At 40.3% G+C, this 19736-nt stretch overlaps 1 protein-coding gene and 1 pseudogene across 1 annotated transcript; both read right to left on the bottom strand.

The window, feature by feature from the left end:
- Positions 1–530: 530 nt before the first annotated feature.
- LOC148526571 (olfactory receptor 10G4-like) lies at positions 531–9265 on the bottom strand (annotated as a pseudogene).
- An 8424-nt stretch (positions 9266–17689) lies between these two features.
- LOC148526570 (olfactory receptor 4E2-like) lies at positions 17690–18649 on the bottom strand. Its single transcript, XM_088470177.1, has one exon. It carries the CDS (start codon positions 18647–18649, stop codon positions 17690–17692), a length of 960 nt encoding a protein of 319 aa, XP_088326303.1.
- Positions 18650–19736: the final 1087 nt, after the last annotated feature.

Below are 19736 nucleotides of genomic sequence, written 5' to 3'. Positions count from 1 at the left end.
CCCAAACAGCGCCCCCTGCCCTGCGGTGCCCTGAGCCATGCCACAGGTTGCACTACCCTAGTTACGACCCTGCACAGAGCTGTACGTATATATGTGGTTACCTTACATTATCCGTACTCTCTGTTTGCTACTTGACATCATCAGTGTGCAGCTTACAGTTGGCGCAAATTATACACCTGGAAAGAACTTTCCCTACGTGAGAACACTCCATTGGATTCCAATTACAACTCAATAGTCATAAGTGGAGATGCATTCGAAATGCATGCGACTCTACATCATTCGTACTTACGTACTGCACATTTGCTTTCAGAGCATGTATAATGCAAAAACACCCAAGATACACTCCTCCAGCAGTTCAACTCAGTATCAGACCCATTATGTCTAAATCTTGCACGAAAATGTGACAGATCATATTTTGTTTTCAACATTAACCAATTTTGTTTCTACAAAAATGTTAAATTATACACAAATATTAAATAATGTTATATCTATCACACCAGGATATTGTACTACACCCCTGTTGGAGTGTGTCACAGTGCTTCCATCACACAGTAGTACACAGCTGAGTCTTCCATCTGTGCCCCCTTTAAGTACAGAGAGGTGATCTTTTCCTTGGTATCCAGAAACATAGTGAAGTGTTCATGTGATATGTAACCATTAGTGCTCATTTTTATAATGTGTTGGATTTTGTGGTCACTGAGCTCTCGGTACCATTGCAGGCTGTACTCTGTGTCTGTGTAAGAGCAGTTCATTTGCAAAGCGTCTCCTTCTGAGACAGCAGCAGCTAACTGGGCCTGTTTCACCGAGTACTGTCCCAGAGCTCCTGAAATACAAATGATACATATTCATGAAAACAATGACAAAGATGTATTAAGGCAAAAGTTCCAAAAAATGTCAGTCATTTCAACAAATACTATTCTAGGTAGCAGTCTATTTATGAACTTTATATTATGCACTTACTACAATATATGATATGACACTATTTTGCTATGAATGGATTTAAGGTAATAAACCGCATATTTTTAGAACTAAATGTCACTAAAATTGAAGGATTAGTAAGTGGCTGGGGAAACAACCAAAAAATTTAGATACTTTGTACTACCTGTGATTAGTAAAATGAATACACCAGGTGTCTTCATTGTAGATACTGTATCATTGAAATAAATGTGCTATAGCTTCCTTTTAACTGGAGCAACTGAGAAGGGTGTGGTAGACCCGCCTCTGCATTTTATATGTGGTGAGTTAGCTTACATTATGAAATATTGCTGTGAGCATTTGAATGCAGTTCACATGGACATTTTATAAGACACTAGCTGTAGTACCCGGCGTTGCCAGGCAGGTCCTTGACCATACATAATTAGAGTAAAATTGAAAGGAAATTTTGTAAGCAGACATCTGAGTGACATTTAAAATAATATTATAAGCAGGGCCGGCTCCAAGGGTTGAAACACCCTGTGCCGGCTCTGTCTTCTGCGCCCCTACACCGCACGCGACTGTAAATGGGGGCATGGCCTAATTACCATAGGTCACGCCTCCTACGTGACGTTATTTGGAGGCGGGCCCGCATCCAGCAAGCAGGAAAGAAAAAGGAAAAGGAACCAATCTGGTCAAGGCGGAGATGACGGAGCAGCCAGGTAGGAGGACTTCACGGAGTAGCAGCACATTGTCCACGTCTCCTAGCAATGGTCCTGAGAGAGCTGCCCAGAGAACTGTTGTCCAACAAGATGCAGTGGCGGCTTGTGACACTGAGAGGGGCTTTTTAGCCAGTGGCGTAACTAGGGTATTTGGAGCCCAGGGCAAATCTGAAAAGGGAGCCCCCCCAAATGGGCGAGGTCACTTCAAAATGGGGCGTGTCAACATGACACACCCCTTTATTTTCAAACTGAACATTCCTATCCATATGCACCTTAACCCCAGTAGTACCCCTTATACAGTACCCCCAGTATGCAGTTGTGGTCCCTCTCATGCAGGCCCATAGTAGTGCCCCTTATACAGTATCCCCAGTAGTGGTCCCTCTTATACAGCCCCCAATTAGTTCCCCTTACTCAGTATCCCCAGTAGTGGCCCCCCCAAATGCAGTGCCCCACGTAGTGTTCCCCCTTATGCAGTGCCCCCAGTAGCAGTCCCCACAATGCAGTGCGCCCAGTAGCGGTATCCCCTTATGCTGTGCCCTTTAATATAGTGCCCACAGCAGTAGTCCCCCCCATGCAGTTTTCCCAGTAGTGTACCCCTTATGCAGTCACCCTGTAGTGATCCCCCCTATCTAGTGCCCCCTGTAGTGGTCCCTGCAGTGCCCCTAGCAGTAAGCCCCTTATATAGTGCCCCCAGCAGTAGTGTCCCCCCTCCCATGCAGTCCCCCCAGTAGTGGTCCCCCTGATGCAGGCTCCCAGTAGTGACCCCCCCTATCCAGTGGTCCCTGTAGTGGCCCTTCCTATTATTGCCCCCAGTAGTGGTCCCCCGAGTGCAGTGCCTCTAGTAATAGGCCCCTTTTAGAATGCCCCAGTGGTAGCCCCCCCCCCAAGTAGTAGTCCCCAGTAGAGTAGCCCCCCCAGTAGAGGTCCTCCCAATGGCACCCCCAGTAGTAGCCACACCTCCCCCAGTAGAGGTCCCCCCAGTAGTAGCCAACCCCTCCCCCGTTGTGCAGATAGGTTTAAAAATAAATATATATAAAAATATACTTACCTGATTCCACGCTGCTCCTGCTCCTGTCCGCGATGCTGCTCCCGCCTTCCAGTCCGCCCGGGCTGGCGTGCTCAGCATTATGGGACTGACGTCATGACGTCATGACGTCAGTCCCATTACCCACTGCAGGAGCCGGACGGAAGTCCGGCTATTGCAGTGGGTGCAGCAGCAGTCAATGAGAGTCTATCTGACTCTCATTGGCTGCTGTTTAACACACGCATCGCCGCCAGCGCTGGCGGCGATGCGTGTGTTATGCACAGCCTGAGCCCGCCTCCTGGCGCTATTGAGCAAGCGCTCAGGGGGAGGGAACGGGCTCAGGCGTGCAGCACAGGGCCGGTGCTGGAAGCCTAGCACCGGTCCTGTGCAAATGTGTAGCGCTGACCGCACTCATTGCGGTCGGCGCTACACTGGCTATCTAGGGCGGGCGGGCCGGTACCGTGGTGCCCAGGGCACGAACCCCGCTCGCCCTGCCCTAGTTACGCCACTGTTTTTAGCACCACTACAGCCACAGTATATGAGGACACATCTATATGTGAATAAGTTTAACTGGACAGATGCCAGGGGACTGGTTACTAGGTATGGAGCTTTTACAGTAACTTCTACCAGCCTCTATGGGACCCAGAGCTGAGAGGGGCCCATCTTCCTTGTCAAAGTTACATGTGTTATATACATTTTTTCACCATTGGAAGGTACATAGGGGCCCTTAAAAATCTTTTTCTATGGGCCTTCAAATACCTAGTTATGCTCCTACCTCACCTATACTAATTTATTAATGCTGGAAATAATAGTACCTTTTATATTCAATATATCACATACTTGGAGTGTGACAGAATGCACCATGTTGTTTGCTTATAGTATTGGCCTAGGTCAAGATAAGGCTGATCTGGGCAATATAGAGGCATACAGGGATGAGCAAGGTGTCACTTTAACCTCTTAATATGTGGTAATTACAGATTGGGTGAAAAGAAGTTAGAGACAGGAACATCTGCCAGTAAATAGAAAAGTGGTGTAATATTGACATATAAGAGTATTACAAAACTTTTTTTTAACTTATGAGTGTTCTATTAATCTGACAGTGTGAGGTGCTGCCACCACTTTTGAATGCAGTCTGTAGGGTGTTTCAGACTCCTTTTAAATTAAAGCTGCATACACATACACATAAAGATTTTCTGTCCAACCATCCAACTAGTTGATTGGTTGGAATGAAAATCTGGTAAGGTATGAAAGCAAATGACAATCAGCAATTTGCTCCCAAACGCCAGAAAATAGACAAAATCTGTTTGAACAAATTGTTTGGATCAAACATTTAACAAACTTGTCTGACGACCATTTTCATCTGTTTTCTGGCATTTAGGAGCAAATTGCTGATCATCAGTTACTCCTATATGTTACCAGATTTTCATTCCAACCAATCAACTAGTTGGATGGTTGGACAGAAAATCTCTACGTGTGTATGCAGCATAAGTGTAATACAGGTTGAGTCTCCCATATCCAAATATTCCGAAATACGGAATATTCCGAATTACGGAATAATTTTGGCATGACTGAGAAAATAAAACCTTTGATTTTTGATGGTTCAATGTACACAAACTTTGTCTAAGGCACAAATTATTAAAAATATGGTATAAAATTACCTTCAGGCTGTGTGTATAGGGTGTAAATGAAACATAAATTTATTTCATGTATGTACACAAACTTTGCTTGAGCCACAAAATTATTGAAAATATTGTATAAAATGAGCTGCAGGCTGTGTGTATAAGGTGTATATAATACATATATGCATTCTGTGTGTATATTGGGGTCCCATTCCCAAGATATTTCATTATGATATGCAATTATTCCAAAATACGGAATATTCCGTTATCCAAAATACCCCTGGTTCCAAGCATTTTGGATATGGGAGACTCAACCTGTAATAATAAATGAATACATGCATACAGTAAATACCTCTCTGTTACAGTCTATCAAGTATTCTTAATAGTAAAGGTGCATACACACACAACAATTTTTTTAATGATTATCGATAAACGATATCGTTTATCGTTGAAAAAATCGTTCACTTTCTAAGTTAAAACGATGAACGATTATCGTTCATGCACGTTCACGTTTGTAGTTTGTAGTTCAGTCAGACTGACCAACTGAACGATTTTCATTAGGTTAATATGCAAAAATCATTTGTAGTTCAAAAAAATCAGTTCATTTTAGTAAACGATTTTCGTTCATTTTTCCCTTGAAATAATGAATGAAAATCGTTTACTAAAATCGTTCATTTACCATTGTGTGTGTGTGTATGCAGCTTAAAGTTTATTATTAGTTGCATGCATTACAACTTCAGTAGACTGATCATTAAATTATGCGTAAGCTTGCAGACAGGCCCTACTTACTGCTTTTCTTGTCTATTAATACCCTGTTAGATTTTATTACTGTGTTTATTTCCCAGTGTAATGGACTGTGGAGTATGTTGGCATTACATAAATGTTATTAAATAATTAAAGTGATCTTTTAGTTACCATTTTGTTACATTATCGTAGAAATACAATTTTAAGTATTTTTAAATTTACATATTTTGCAGGTATGAAGTTCTGCATTTTTATATGAATATGTACAGCTCTTATCTGTCTGTCGCTCCTGTAAAACAATGTATCTAGCTTATTATGAATGGACACTTACTGTAGCATTGGAATAACATACAGTATTTCTGGAAAATATCAGACCACATCTGTAACCCCTGTAATTGCCCGCATACTGAAATCAATGTCAAAGGGGATTCTCAAATATGTTGCCGCTCATGCAGGAAAGATCTCTGCAGTGTGGTGCTCAACAAACCAGGCAAAGACAAACCAGTTATTTGAAGGGAGAAAAAGAGTAGCACCCTGGTGAGTATCTGCAGGACTACAAACATCTTTTCTGACAGGAGAATGATGCCTGTGTCTAGAAGAGCAGCTGCAGATATTGTATTGCTAATTTGCTAGAGACCAGGAGCAACTACCAGCAGATGCTATGAAACAGCAGTTTGAAAAGGTTGCTTAAGGATAGCTAATTTGATATTTTTTATCACAGACTGTCAGTTTATAGTTTACACATTTCAACTATAAAACATGACACGCAGTTGGGTCCAACTATACCCAACAAATCTCAGTACTGCAGTATTGTTTACATACTGTAGACTGCTAATTGTCAGCATGAATTGCATTGTATGTTAAGCCAGTCTTAGGAGTGTGGTTTGTGCCCAGCAAAGGTCAGCAACTAAGCCAGGGGTTCCCAACCACGGTCCTCAATGCACACTAATACCCCTTTTCCACCCAAATTCCGGGTCTGACCCGGAGTTGGAACAGGGTTCCTAACCGGATCAGACCTGGAATTTAGCCGGCACCGACTCGGGATATTCCCCAGTTGACGCCGCTCACACCGGAGTCGGGTCTGCATAGACCCGGCTTTCCCGGCGTGAAAGTGGACGCTTAGAGATAACGTCATCTCCAAGCACCACTGAAGCCGGACCAATCGGCCGGCTTGCAGCGCACTTCAAGTCATCGTGACCCGGAGTGCGCTGTTCTCACAGCAGGGTTTCATGGGCTACGCCCATGTTAAACCCTGCTTTTTACCTGGGTTGGATTGCCGGGTCACTCGACCCGGCGACCCAACCCTCTCCCCTTTTACACCAGGGAGCTGCCCGGATTAACCCTGCAATAACCCAGGTTTTAGCTCCGGTGTAAAAGGGGTATTACAGTCCAGGTTTTAAGGATAGCCATAGTTGAGCACAGGTGACTTAATTAGTACCTTAGTTATTTTGATTTAACCATCTGTGCTTAAGCATGGATATCACTAAAACCAGGACTGTTAGTGTGCCTTGAGGACCGAGGTTGGGAATCACTGAATTAAGCAGTACTTCTGAAGGTCAAGATCAGCAAACCAGCATTGGACTCGGACCCACCCACACAAACCCAGAAGAATTTTTCACATAAACAAAGGGACTGAGGTCTGGATGAATCTAGAAGAGATAAAGGAGCCAGCAGAGGACATTAATTTCAAAATAATTCATGTGGTCTATCCAAGAGATATACAGGCTGTTGTAGCTCCAGAGATTTAGCTTAATGTTCTCCATATATGGGGGTAAATAAGCAGCAAAAATCTGATTGTATTTGTTGGTCAGGTTGACTCAAAAAGCAGAAATTGTAGTTACTCTCTGAGGAGGTTAGGCATTGTCGGACTTATATTTTGCAGACATATTTTTGATTATTCAAAGTTAGAAATTTGTCCACATAGGTGAAGTTTCTTAGTATTTATTTTAATAAAATATTTTTGCGTGATCTTTATTTTTTTAACAGTACTTTATTTTTCTACTTGGAAGATTAACGTTTTTTTAATACATTGCTTCATCTGTGGTTATGATAGAATTGAAAATACAGGGGTGGAAAATTAATACAGGGGTAAAGTACCCAAAATGAATATGCCTTGTGCTAGGTGTATCTATGAATGTTCCAGTTTCGAATAGAGAGCAATTACATGCACATGCATCCAATTTAATCTATTATTCATTTTGGGGTTAAGTACAAAAAAATTAAAAGATAAATATATATATCAAAATAGGTAAAAGGAAATATACACAAAAAGTCAATTTGCTTTTATGTTGGGTTTATTCTGAGATTTATAATCGATGCTAAGAGGAAATGGTTGAATGGATTTTATAGGCAAACTTAGGATAGTGGAATTCACTCTACACATTGTCACTATTTATTTTTGTATATTTTGGGTCCATTCTGTGCCAGAAAGTTCAAATATCAAGCATGTCTATTTGAGAAGTCCATTTGTGGCTTTCACTACATAATGGAAGTGATACTGTTTATGGACTTTTTTATATTACTCTAATTATCACATTGTTAAATTGCTTAATTTATTTAATGTGTCAACCAATCAGGTTCTAAGGCTGGGTACATACTACACGATGTGTGTAGCAGGCCAACCCACGACGCGATGGACGTCAGATTGTGCAGCCATTTGACACTGCACGATCTGGTGAACGACCACACAATATGTCATTCACCATCGACCTCCACAAGCATGGGGTTGTTCATCAAATTGAGAGATTGAGTAGCATGTGGCTCAATCTGTTGATGCGATGAATGACGCCATGGGAGCGCGCATGGCCATTCATACTAGGTACACACTTGCCGGGGTGGACGATATGTCGGCTCAATCTGCTAGAGTGGGCGACATATTGTCTAATGTGTACTTAGCTTACCTCTTTCCTCTAGCACAGCCTGCAAAATAACAGTTAGGAGCTGATTGGTTGGAACTTTATCTCTCATCACTTTACCTCTTTCCTTCTAAATAAATAAATTAATCTCCCCCTATATACTGAACTTTCATTACATTTTCATATATGTGTGTATTTGTCAAGGTTATCATCTGCATTAAATGCATTATTTCAAAATAGTTGTGTAAGTCAATTGACCATAATTTGTATAAGGATTATTTTGTAATATATATTTATTTTTTCACATATGCATTTATTATTTTTAAAGTTTGGATGACTGAATACATTTTGAAGCCTCACTTTTTATTATTTAAAATCTTAGTAAATATAATAGATTGACAAGTAATATATTTAAATACACACTAAAGACATATTTGTCTTACAAGTTTGCTCAGGACTGCTTTCACCTCTTTGTTCCGTAAACTATAAATGACCGGATTTAGAAGTGGTGTGATGAGAGTATAGAAAATAGCTATGAAACTGTCCAGCGAGGAACCGGAATAGGGTTGCATGTAAATAAATACACATGGAACATAAAAAAACATAACTACAGTAATATATGAAGCACATGTAGAGAACGTCTTTTTTCTTGCATCCACAGTCTTCATCTTCATAATAGCAATAAGAATATGGGAATACGATGTTAGAATTAACATAAAGCAGAGCAAGGCTACGGCTCAAATATTGGCCAAGGTTACAGTCTTATTGATAGTAGTATCAGCACAAGCCAGCATTAGAATGGGTATTATGTCACAGAAGAAATAGTCTATCTTGTTGGTACCACAGAAGGGTACATGAAAAGTTAAAACTGTGTGAACCATTGAGTGCAGAGAGCCAGTCAACCAGCATCCAAAGGCAAAGCATATGCATACCTTCCAGCTCATAAGGATGCTATAGTGCAAGGGGCAACATATGGCCACATACCGATCATAGGCCATGACCGTATAAAGGAAACACTCACAGCTTGCCAAGAAATGGAAAAAGTATAACTGGCATATACAACTACTAAAGTTTTATCCAACAGGAAATTCCCCAATAATTTTTGTAAAGTGACAGAAGAAAGACAAATATCCAGGAAAGAAAGGTTTGAAAGAAAGATGTACATAGGGGTTTGAAGATCAGAAGTCTCTTTAACTGCCATAATTAGGATAAAGTTACTGTAGATAAATATATACAGTATATAAGAGAGGAAATCATAACCATGGGGACCTGAAGCTCATTTGGGTGACGAAGTCCTCCAAGGATAAATTCAGTTAGAACAGTTGAACTCTTCCTGTCTATTAAAAGACTGTCAAAGCCAACCAACACAGTCTCAGCAAATAGTACCATGGACCCAAGACTCAAAACAAATGTATCATAACCCCAAACTTTTTACTTTACTTAACTTTAACAACTTTCTAACAAAAGACTAATTCGCTAAAGATGAAAAATAGTTATACATGTAAGCTTTATCATAGAGAAACAGCACTAACTGCTGTGTAAAACTATCACATAATGTAACATACTGTAAAACAGCTTCAGATTTATGGTACAGGTTGAGTCTCCCATATCCAAAATGCTTGGGACCAGGGGTATTTTGGATAACGCAATATTCCGTATTTTGGAATATTTGCATTTAATAATTAAATATCTTGGGAATGGGACCCAAATATACACATAGAATGCATTTATGTGTTAACGTATATACACCTTATACACACAGCCTGCAGGTAATTTTACACAATATTTTCAATAATTTTGTGGCTTAAACAAAGTTTCTGTACAGAAATGAAATTCATTTGTTTCATATACACACAGCCTGTAGGTCATTTTATACATTATTTTTAATAATTTGTGCCTTAGACAAAGTTTGTGTACATTGAACTATCAACAATCTAAAGTTTCATTATCTCAGTCATGCCAAAAAAAATCTGTATTTCGGAATATTTGGATATGGGAGACTCAACCTGTATTAGTAGAGATGGGAAAGTGCTGTATACATATATTACAATACTCTTAAGTGTGGCTATCTTTTACCAAATGCTAAGAATAATAAGCTTTGTGCTAATAATTTATATTCAACCTAGGAAATAAAAAAGCCAATGGGTAAACCTCTTGCTTGTCAATATTTCCTTGAGTTTATAAATTACATTAATACACAGGTTCTCAAACTCAGTCCTCAGGACCCCACACAGTGCAAGTTTTCCAGGTCTTTTCACAGAATCAAAAGTTAAATAATTAGCTCCACCTGTGGATCTTTTAAAATTTGTCAGTGATTAATGACTACACCTGAGCACCTGCTGGGTGACCTGGAAAACGTGAACTGTGTGGGGTCCTGAGGACTGAGTTTGAGAAACCACTGCATTATAATAATAATAATAATAATAATAATAATAATAATAATAATAATTTTGTTTATATAGCGCTTTTCTCCTAAAGGACTCAAAGTGCTTTACATTACAGTACAAAATACAAAATAAGCTTAAACAAGAGACACTAGTGAAATGCTTGGGTGAATAAGTGAGTCTTGAGACTATTTTTGAAGGATTCAAGAGTGGAGGCCTCTCGAACTGTGCAGGGAAGTGAGTTCCAAAAGGTTGGAGCCACAAAACTGAAAGCTCGACCCCCAGACGAATTCCGTGAGATTCTAGGTACTGTTAATAGTCCTTCGTCAAAGGATCGCAGTAATCGAGAGGGACGGTAAGGAATCAGAAGCTGCTTCAGGTACCCTGGGCCATGGTCATGTAGAGCTTTGTAAGTTAGTAAGCCAATCTTGAAAACAATTTGCCATCTGACAGGCAGCCAGTGAAGGGAGTAGAGAATGGGTGTTATCTGGTTGGAACAGGGCTGGTTATTTAATAGCCTGGCAGCTGCATTTTGTACCATCTGCAAGCGGTGAAATTCTGTTGCTGGGAAACCGAGGTAGAGGGTGTTGCAGTAGTCTAGGCGTGATGATATAAATGCATGTATGACTTTAGGCAGATCTTCTGTGGGAATTAAGTGCTTGATTCTGGCTACTGTATGTTATTCAGATGAAAGAATGAGGATTTGATTGATGTTTAAGTTTCAAGACACTATCCAAGATTCTGCACATGTTTAGTGTTTTGTAATTCTGAACCCCCTAGCGTAAGTCCTGTTGGTTGGCTATGCTGTAGCCCTGTCCTGTGACCTATCATAAGGACCTCTGTTTTATCAGGGTTCAGTCACAGCCAACTGGCACTCATCCACTCCTGAAGCTCAGCTAGGCAGCCATTTAGGGTTGTTATTGGGTCCTTTGTACCTGGAGCAAAGGACAGGTACAGTTGTGTATCATCTGCATAGCAGTTGTAAACCAGGCCATGGCATCTGATTACTTCACCCAATGGTAGCATGTATACTGCAAAATGCATGGGAGATAGTATAAAACCCTGTGGGACACTGCATGGAAGTGGCACTGGTGATGAAGAGTTTACTCCAGAAGAAACTCTCTGTGACCTGCCAGTGAGAAATTATTTGAACCAGCTAAGGATTGTGCCATCCAGTCCACAGAAATTTTTCAGGCACTCAATTAGAGTCCCATGGTCCACAGTATCAAATGCTGCTGAGAGATCCAGAAGGATTAAGATTGAACAATCACCTCTGTCTCTTGCCATCAGAAGATCATTAAGCACACATACCAGGGCTGTTTCAGTGCTATGTCTTCTCCTGAATCCTGACTGGAATGGATTATAAATATCATGGGTAGACAGGTGGGTTTCCAGTTGCATTGCCACCACTTTCTGAATGGCCTTTCCTAGAAAAGGAAGGTTTGATACTGGTCTATAGTTGGTCATGCAGTCGGGGTCTAAATTAGGTTTTTTAAGAAGTGGTCTAACAATTGCTTCCTTTAGTGGTTCTGGAATAGACTTGATTTATATTTACTGTTTCTGGAACTAGAGTCTCTGAAATATGTACAAACTCTCATTAATGCTATTCCATTCATAGTAGAAGAGGTTAAAATAGTTTACAAATATTTTTTTTTTAAAAATGCATAAGAACATTGTTTTCCACTGAGCATTACGTACAATGGACAGTTGCAGATATGACCATGAGTATGGTAGGAATTTCTCCCAGTTTATGTTTTCTTTTAATTGTGTTTTATTTAATCATTTTTAAACTTTACAAAGTTAATAAATTGTAAAAAAATACATAAAAGAAAAGGTAACTGCTGTCATCCATGCAAAATGAATCAAAACAAGTACCTTTAATGTGCGGTAATAGAAAAGCAAAAACAAATATTGACTGCCAGCATTGAGGTATGTGGAAGCCTAAAATGTCTTTAAACTAATAAAAGAAATATAGACAACATAAAGAAATATGTCAGAGAAGACCAGAATCTATTAAAGTATCTGCATCTATCAGGGCTGTAGAAACATTGGTTGTGGCATAAGGAGACTCCAGCCATGTAGACCATATGGGATCAAACTTAGGTAGAGCATTCCTAATTTCAATAAATATATATATTTCTGGTGGCATTTACTAAGGACACCCATTCTGCAAAATGAAGACCCGAGCCATCTATGCATAAGCTATACATACTGTACTCTTGCTAACATTACTTGTCCAGGAGTTCCCACCGTATGCAACAAATTCTTAGGATCAACAAAGGTAGAGACACACCTGTGAAAGGGTTTGTGGTCACCACTGTCAACCAAAATGTAAGAATCCTAGGGCATCCCAGATAAGATGCCAAAAACTACCCCCAAGGTCTAAGTATTTGGGGCAATAAAATGCATGTGTTCCCCCAAATGTACACAAATGCTTAGGTGTGAGGTATTTCCTATGGGGAATAAACTATTGGATTTGCTGTAAACAAACCTATGTTATAGACACCAAAAAATTACCCAGTACCTTACCCAATTTATCATCCCCAGAGAGGCCATATCCGCCTCCCAGCACTGTTTGAGGAGAGGTAATTAATTCATATGATGAACACTTAGAATTAAGTAAGGAATAAATAGCGGATATCAATTTACTCAAACCAATCACAAGCATGATTTTTGTAATGGGGGGCAGATTTTTTTTGTATTACAGGAAGACCAACACGAAACTAAGTGTTAAGGGCATGACAAAGTTGCAAGTATCAAAAAATACTAATTGGGAATATTGAAGTTTTACCAGAGTTGTATGAGGATTTAGGAATCCACCAGTATATAACTGACCAATAGAAAAAAACACTCCCCTTCTGACACTTACAGCTCTAGTATGTAAGGTTATAAGTTCCCACAGAGAAGTATCTGGTCAATATCCTCCACTGCCACTTATTCACCAGTTTACAAATCTTAACAGCCCAAGTCAGGATAAGAAGTCTAGTTCCTGTCTGATGATGGCAATTTTATAATAGGGTTTCAAACCACTATATATAATGAAACTGGGTAAACGTCTATGGCCCTCATTCAGAGCCGTACGCTCTGAGCAGAGCGCACGCTCTGAATGAGGGCCGTCCTCCATAATTATGGAGCGTCCTCCTGGACGCTAGTATAGCTGTGGGTCACCACCCACAGCCTATACGAGCGTGCAGTTTGATGGCCGCGATGGTCTTGACCATCGCGACCATCGCCACTGCGAGCCGGAGCCTGCGGTTGAGTTTTTCAACCGCAAGGCCCGGAGTGATTTTGGCTCTATCAGAGCCAAAATCACTCCCACTGACATCACTAGTGATGTCAGTGGGCCGGCTTCTGACAGTAGGCGTTCCCTTGGGAACGCCCCCGTCAGGGAAGCACGCCCCCGGCACGCCCACCAAAGGGGGCATGCTGTCAATCAACATCGACAGCACGCCCCCTTTGATCAGACACAACGAGCGAAGGAAAGTCCTTCGCTCGTCGCGTCTGGCGCTTGCGCACGACGGAGCTCCCGCCGTGGTGCGCATGCGCAGTGCACAACATCGACCCACTTGCGAGCGGACAGCCGCTTGCGAGTGGGTCTGAATCAGGCCCTATGTACCAAATTTTGACACAGGGAAGAAGAAATTGTGTCACATTAGAACAATGTATAAATATAAATATATATATATTAACGAAAGTAACAGTAAAAATGGGTAAAATCTATGGAAATAATAATTCATACACATGAAACCCATGTAATTTTATCATAAGATTATATTAATCCGTATACCCAAAAAAAGTGTAGACATATAATTAATAACATACTGTATGACATTTATTTTAGATCTCTGTTTATAAACATACATTAGCTTAGACAAATTAATATATATAATCAATAAAGCACCATAAATAAAATAAAAATACCAATTCATAATTCTCATTAAGTCTGAAGGGGAGTAAAGTATTCAGTTCAAAGTCCAATGCATCTCTTATTGGGGGTTGCCCATTCCTTTGCCCATTATACAAGGTTGATTCAAGACTGGAGTTGTAATGTGTAAAATGAGTAAAAATGTATAGATACTGAGTGGCTCTCCACTTTGTACTTAATATTTCTTATGTACTGATGTACTCTTAGGGAGTGATTCAGTAGTGAACGGAACTGCAAAGCTGCACGCAACCAGCTTTGCAATTCTGTGTTTGCAATTATGTATATGCAGCAGGAGGCCTCCTACATGCATTACTTATCTGAGCTGTGTCCAAGGATGCAGCATCGGATAATCTGCTATCACATTGGCCGGCTGAATGACCCATGGGGTCATGCAAGCCGGCTACCGCACATACAATAAAGAGGTCAGGAAATCCCTGTCAGCTCATGGAGATCCTGGCCTTTTCCCTCCCCCCCAAAGACACACCTCTGTTTTCGAGAAATGACACCATCGCCACCCCTTCCCACCCACAAGCGGCAACAGACTTTCAATCACTGACAGTCTGCTGCCAGACTGCATGTGAACACAGGGCCGTAGCTAGGATAGTGCGGCTGGAGCCATCGCACAGGGCACCACAGGTCAGGGAGCGCTGTTTGGGCCTGTCAAATTTCTGTTTATTATCATTCTCGCTAGTAACTTCCTCTTATTTCATCCCCAGCATCTCCTGGCCTCTCCTATCTCTTCCCTGGCCCTTCCCCATGAGGCAATTCCCCTTTTTTGGGTGCATCATGTCCCTTTGAAAAATGCGGGGGGTGCCAATGCTCTTTCTGGCACAGGGCACCAAAAAGTCTAGCTACAGCTCTGTGCGAACACACAGGACTCGTATTGCACATGTGCAGTCCAGCGTCTGCACAGATTCCCGACCATCGAGAATCTGCATTCAGTAGTGCACTACCGTGCACTGCAGAATAAGGCCCTTATGGTGCATACACATGGTCAGATCTGTCAGATGAACGATGAACGATTGAACGATTTGAACAATTTTACCAACGATTGGAATGATTTGAACGATTTAACAATTTCAGACTATATTAAAATGAATGGAATCGTCCAAATCTGACTGCAAACACATCAGATGTCAGATGTCGTTATCTGATATGCGGGAACGCGCATCATTCATCGTTGCAGGCTGACATGTCAGATTTTCTTTCAGATATGAACGATTGAACGATTTTTAAAATCGTTATCGTTCAGATCTGACACAAAATCTGACCGTGAGTATGCACCATTAGTTTCATTTCTTTTTTCAATTTTGCCTATATTTTTCAGTGTACATTCCAGCAGATAACCAATGTGATTTTACAGTACAATTAGTTAAGTGCTGGATAAGGAACTTTTGGAGTCTTAAAAAATAACTTTCTATATGAAAGGAAATATTTGCTCATATTGCATAAGACCCCACATATATTTAAAAAGTGTGTAAATGTAGTGTAAAGCATTACATTTAGACAAACTGAATAATGATATTAAGTTAACATATGTGTAAAAGAAAGCCATACAGTACATTCATCTTTGTTTTATTATTAAAAGATGAACTAATGTGTAAATCAAAATTTTTACTTAGTTCATAATGCACCAGTCTATCACCTAATATATACAGTAGCGTCACTTACCGGTGGGACACCCGGTGTGGACTCCTGGTCAGATAGGATTGCGTGCTGCGGAGTGGCTTTGGACTCTTGGGAGGGGCATGGTATACAGTGGAGGGGGGCATGGCGTTGTGGCGCGAACCCCTGGTTAAGTCACTCCGGGGGTCCAGGAGGTGCAGAATGCCCCCGGGGACCAGTAAGTTCATAGTGCCGGCTCCCTCACTGTTTCAGGAGCCGAGTGCTCCTGAATGCTACAGTGCAGCACCCAGCGCTCGCAAGCGGGTCGATGGTGCCCTAGTGCGCATGCGCACGATGGAGGGAGCTCCGTCGTGCGTATGCGCAAGACCCAAATAACAACGGGGTAGCCGTCGTTATGGGTCTCGCACCAAAGGGGGCGTGCTGTCGATGGTGAGTGACAGCACGCCCCCTTTGGTGGGCGTGCCGGGGGCGTGGCTGCCAGACGGAGGCGTTCACATGGGAACACCTACCGTCTGGGTCCGGCCCCACTGACATCACTAGTGATGTCAGTGGGAGTGATTTTGACTCTGATAGAGCCCAAATCACTCCAGGGCTTGCGGCAACGAGACCCTACCGCAGGGTCTCGTCGCAAGCCCGATGGTCGCGATGGTCTTGACCATCGCGACTATCATCATGGACGCTCGCATAAGCTGTGGGTGGTAACCCACAGCTATGCAAGCGCCCAAGAGGCCGCTACAATGTTAGGTAGGAGGGCCCTGATTCAGAGCGAGCGCTCTGGTCAGAGCGTCCAGCTCTGAATCAGGCCCTAAAGGTGCAGAAGCTCAGTCCGACAAGAACTTCCAAGAAAATGTCCTAAACCGCAGAACAATTAAATTTTCTGAATTATGATTTATGAAATTTGTTATTAAATATAGAGTGTAACATTCATACTTTCATTGTTAACAAAATAACACATTTTAAACAATACATATCAGGTTTTATTCTTAGAGGTGCAAAAGCAGGCTGGTACATATGTTCTGCAGGGCAATGATCTCAAATGCTGTTATAGCTTTTGACTTTTTGACCAAATGATTCATTAATTGATCAATTAGATCAGTGATTCATTTTTAATACACAGGAAGAATATAATTTACTACAATTTGTCAGTTTTGTGTGGTCTAATGACTAATCAATCTCCCTTCCCATCGTACATAAAATTATTTAAAATGAAAAAAAACTACCCTAAATCAACATGTTTAAAGCAAGAGTACAAAGGGATCTCTATAACAATTTGCCTTGATATGTTTTAGAGATGTGCGCCGACCCCCGTGTTTTGGTTTTGGATCCGGATTCATCTTCGTTTTTGGATTTGGTTTTGAATCTGTATTTTAAAAAACTGAAGTTAAAAAAACAGCTAACATTATACCTGTTAGCATGTAATCCAAAACCCGAGTTCAGTTTTTAAATCCAAGTACCAAACTGCGGGAGGATCCAAACCAGTACTCGGTTCAACTCGGTACCCCAAAGTGATTCCGAACTCAGACTCAGTTTGATTCGGAACCCCTCAATTTGGTTGTTGTCAGTTCTCTCAGAACCGAATCCGCACATCTCTAATATATTTGTATTGGCAGCTATTTACAGCTCTATCTTCTGTAAGTAGTGATATTTCTTTTAAACACAAACTTATGTTAGTGCCTGTGGAAATTCTTCATTTTCAAATTATCACTCCTTTACAATTGATTATTATGGAGTGGAATCTCCAGAACAAAAATTAAATTGTCCTATATTCTGCTATGAATATACTAATATTGATATTTTCTATTTTGTCTATATGTTTATGAATCATCTTTCAATGACTTACAAGGATTTACATTTTAAATTATTAAATCCAAATAATTATTAATGTCCTTTGCCATCTAAGTAAACTGGAAACTGAGAAAGTTTACTTCTAAGAGTATTCCTGATAGCGTTTTTGACCTCCTGGTTTCTTAGAGTGTAGATAATAGGGTTAAGTAGGGGTGTCAGTACTGTATAGAGCACAGACACTAACTTATCTGCGGAATAGTTCACCGGTGGTCTCAAGTAAATGAATACGCAGGGCCCAAAGAAGAAAGTAACAACCAGGAGGTGGGAAGCACATGTAGAAAAAGCCTTGTTTCTCCCTTCTGATGAATGAATCTTTAAGATTGTGGTTATGATGCCGAGGTAGGAGAACAGCAACACCACAAAGCAAGTGAGAGAAATCATCCCACTATTGGCTATGATAAAGATATCAATAAAGAAAGTGTCAGAACAGGCCAGCACAGCAAGTGGATGGACATCACAGAAGAAGTGATTGATTTTATTTGGCCCACAAAATGGCAGCTGGTAAGTGAGAGAAGCCTGAGTGAAAGAGTGCAAGAAACCTGCCAGCCAAGTAGAGGCCACCAACCGATAACAGAATTTATGGTTCATGACAATGTGATACCGTAGTGGATTACAAATGGCCACATATCGATCATACGCCATGGCAGTCAATAGGAAGCACTCTGTGCCACCAAATAAATGAAGAAAGAAGAGCTGAGACATGCACTGGTTAAATGAGATGATCTTCTTCTCTGATAGTATATTATGTAACATTTTTGGGATGGTGACAGTTGAGTAACACATGTCCAAAAAAGACAAGTTGCTTAAAAAGAAATACATTGGGGAACGTAGACGTGGATCTATCTGAACTGCTGTCATAATGAGAAGGTTTCCAGATAAAGTCATAAAATACAGGACGAGAAACAGGACAAAGAAAAGGATTTGCAATTGCCATGAGTGGGAGAGACCACTAAGGGTGAAATATGTAACTGAGCTGTGATTTCTAGTCACCATCTTCAGCTTTTGAGATCTAATTCAAACCAAAAGGGGCATCACAAAATAAGTGTATTAATCAAAAGGCAGGAGAATAATATATTCAACATATATATATACAGGTTGAGTCTCCCATATCCAAATATTCCAAAATACGGAATATTCCGAATTACAGAATATTTTTAGTTTGACTGAAAAAGTGAAACCATTGCTTTCTGATGGTTGAATGTACACAAACTTTTTTCAAAGCACAAAATCATTAAAATACAGTATACAATAACATTCAGGCTGTGTGTATAAGGTGTATATGAAACATAAATGAATTTCATGTATATACATAAACTTTTTTTGATGCTCAAACTTATTAAAAATATTGTATAAAATTACCTGCAGGCTGCAGGCTTTGTGTATAAGGTGTATATAGAACATAAATGCATTCTGTGTTTAGATTTGGGTCCCATACCCAAGATATTTCATTATAGTATGCAAATATTCCAAACTACGGCAAATTACCCCTGGTCCCAAGCATTTTGGATATGGGAGACTCAACCTGTATATATAAAGGCAAAAATAACTATTTTTTATAATATATAAGAAGTAAAATGTAAATTGATATATGAATATTAAGAAATATATAAAATATGTAGTTTTTGTCTATTGCAAATCTACCCAGCTTATGTCAAGCTACTGTATACTGTATATGATAAAGCAATGCTGGCTACGACATTATATTTACTATATTTTAGATATGGAACAAATACACTACAATACATTGTTCTTTATGTACTAGCTATGATAATACATATGTATCTGTGTCAGACCGTCCTGTAACAGTATAGTAATCTGCTATTTCAAATCTGGTTTGCCTTCCGAGCTTTATATATAGAGCTGTACAGCTCTTTTCATCATCTTAAGATCACAATTTTCTTCATAACTTTGTGCACAGTGGGAACTGTGATTAAGAATTACTCAAGACTCAAAATTAATTGTCAAATTAAAATCTTTAAGATGGGTTCTATATCCCACTTGATAACACTGTTAATGCACTTAGCCTTTTTTTTTTTTTATATTTTTGACTTATATCATGGGTAAGGTGTAATTTATTATA

Source organism: Taudactylus pleione, unplaced genomic scaffold (genome assembly GCF_031769625.1).
Source record: "Taudactylus pleione unplaced genomic scaffold, aTauple2 ptg000095l, whole genome shotgun sequence".
Taxonomy (NCBI): Eukaryota; Metazoa; Chordata; class Amphibia; order Anura; family Myobatrachidae; genus Taudactylus; species Taudactylus pleione.
This window is presented reverse-complemented; position numbering and strand designations above follow the sequence as displayed.

Excerpts from the sequence above, each read along its gene's own strand:
- LOC148526570 (XM_088470177.1), bottom strand. The coding sequence starts at position 18,649 with ATGGTGACTAGAAATCACAGCTCAGTTACATATTTCACCCTTAGTGGT.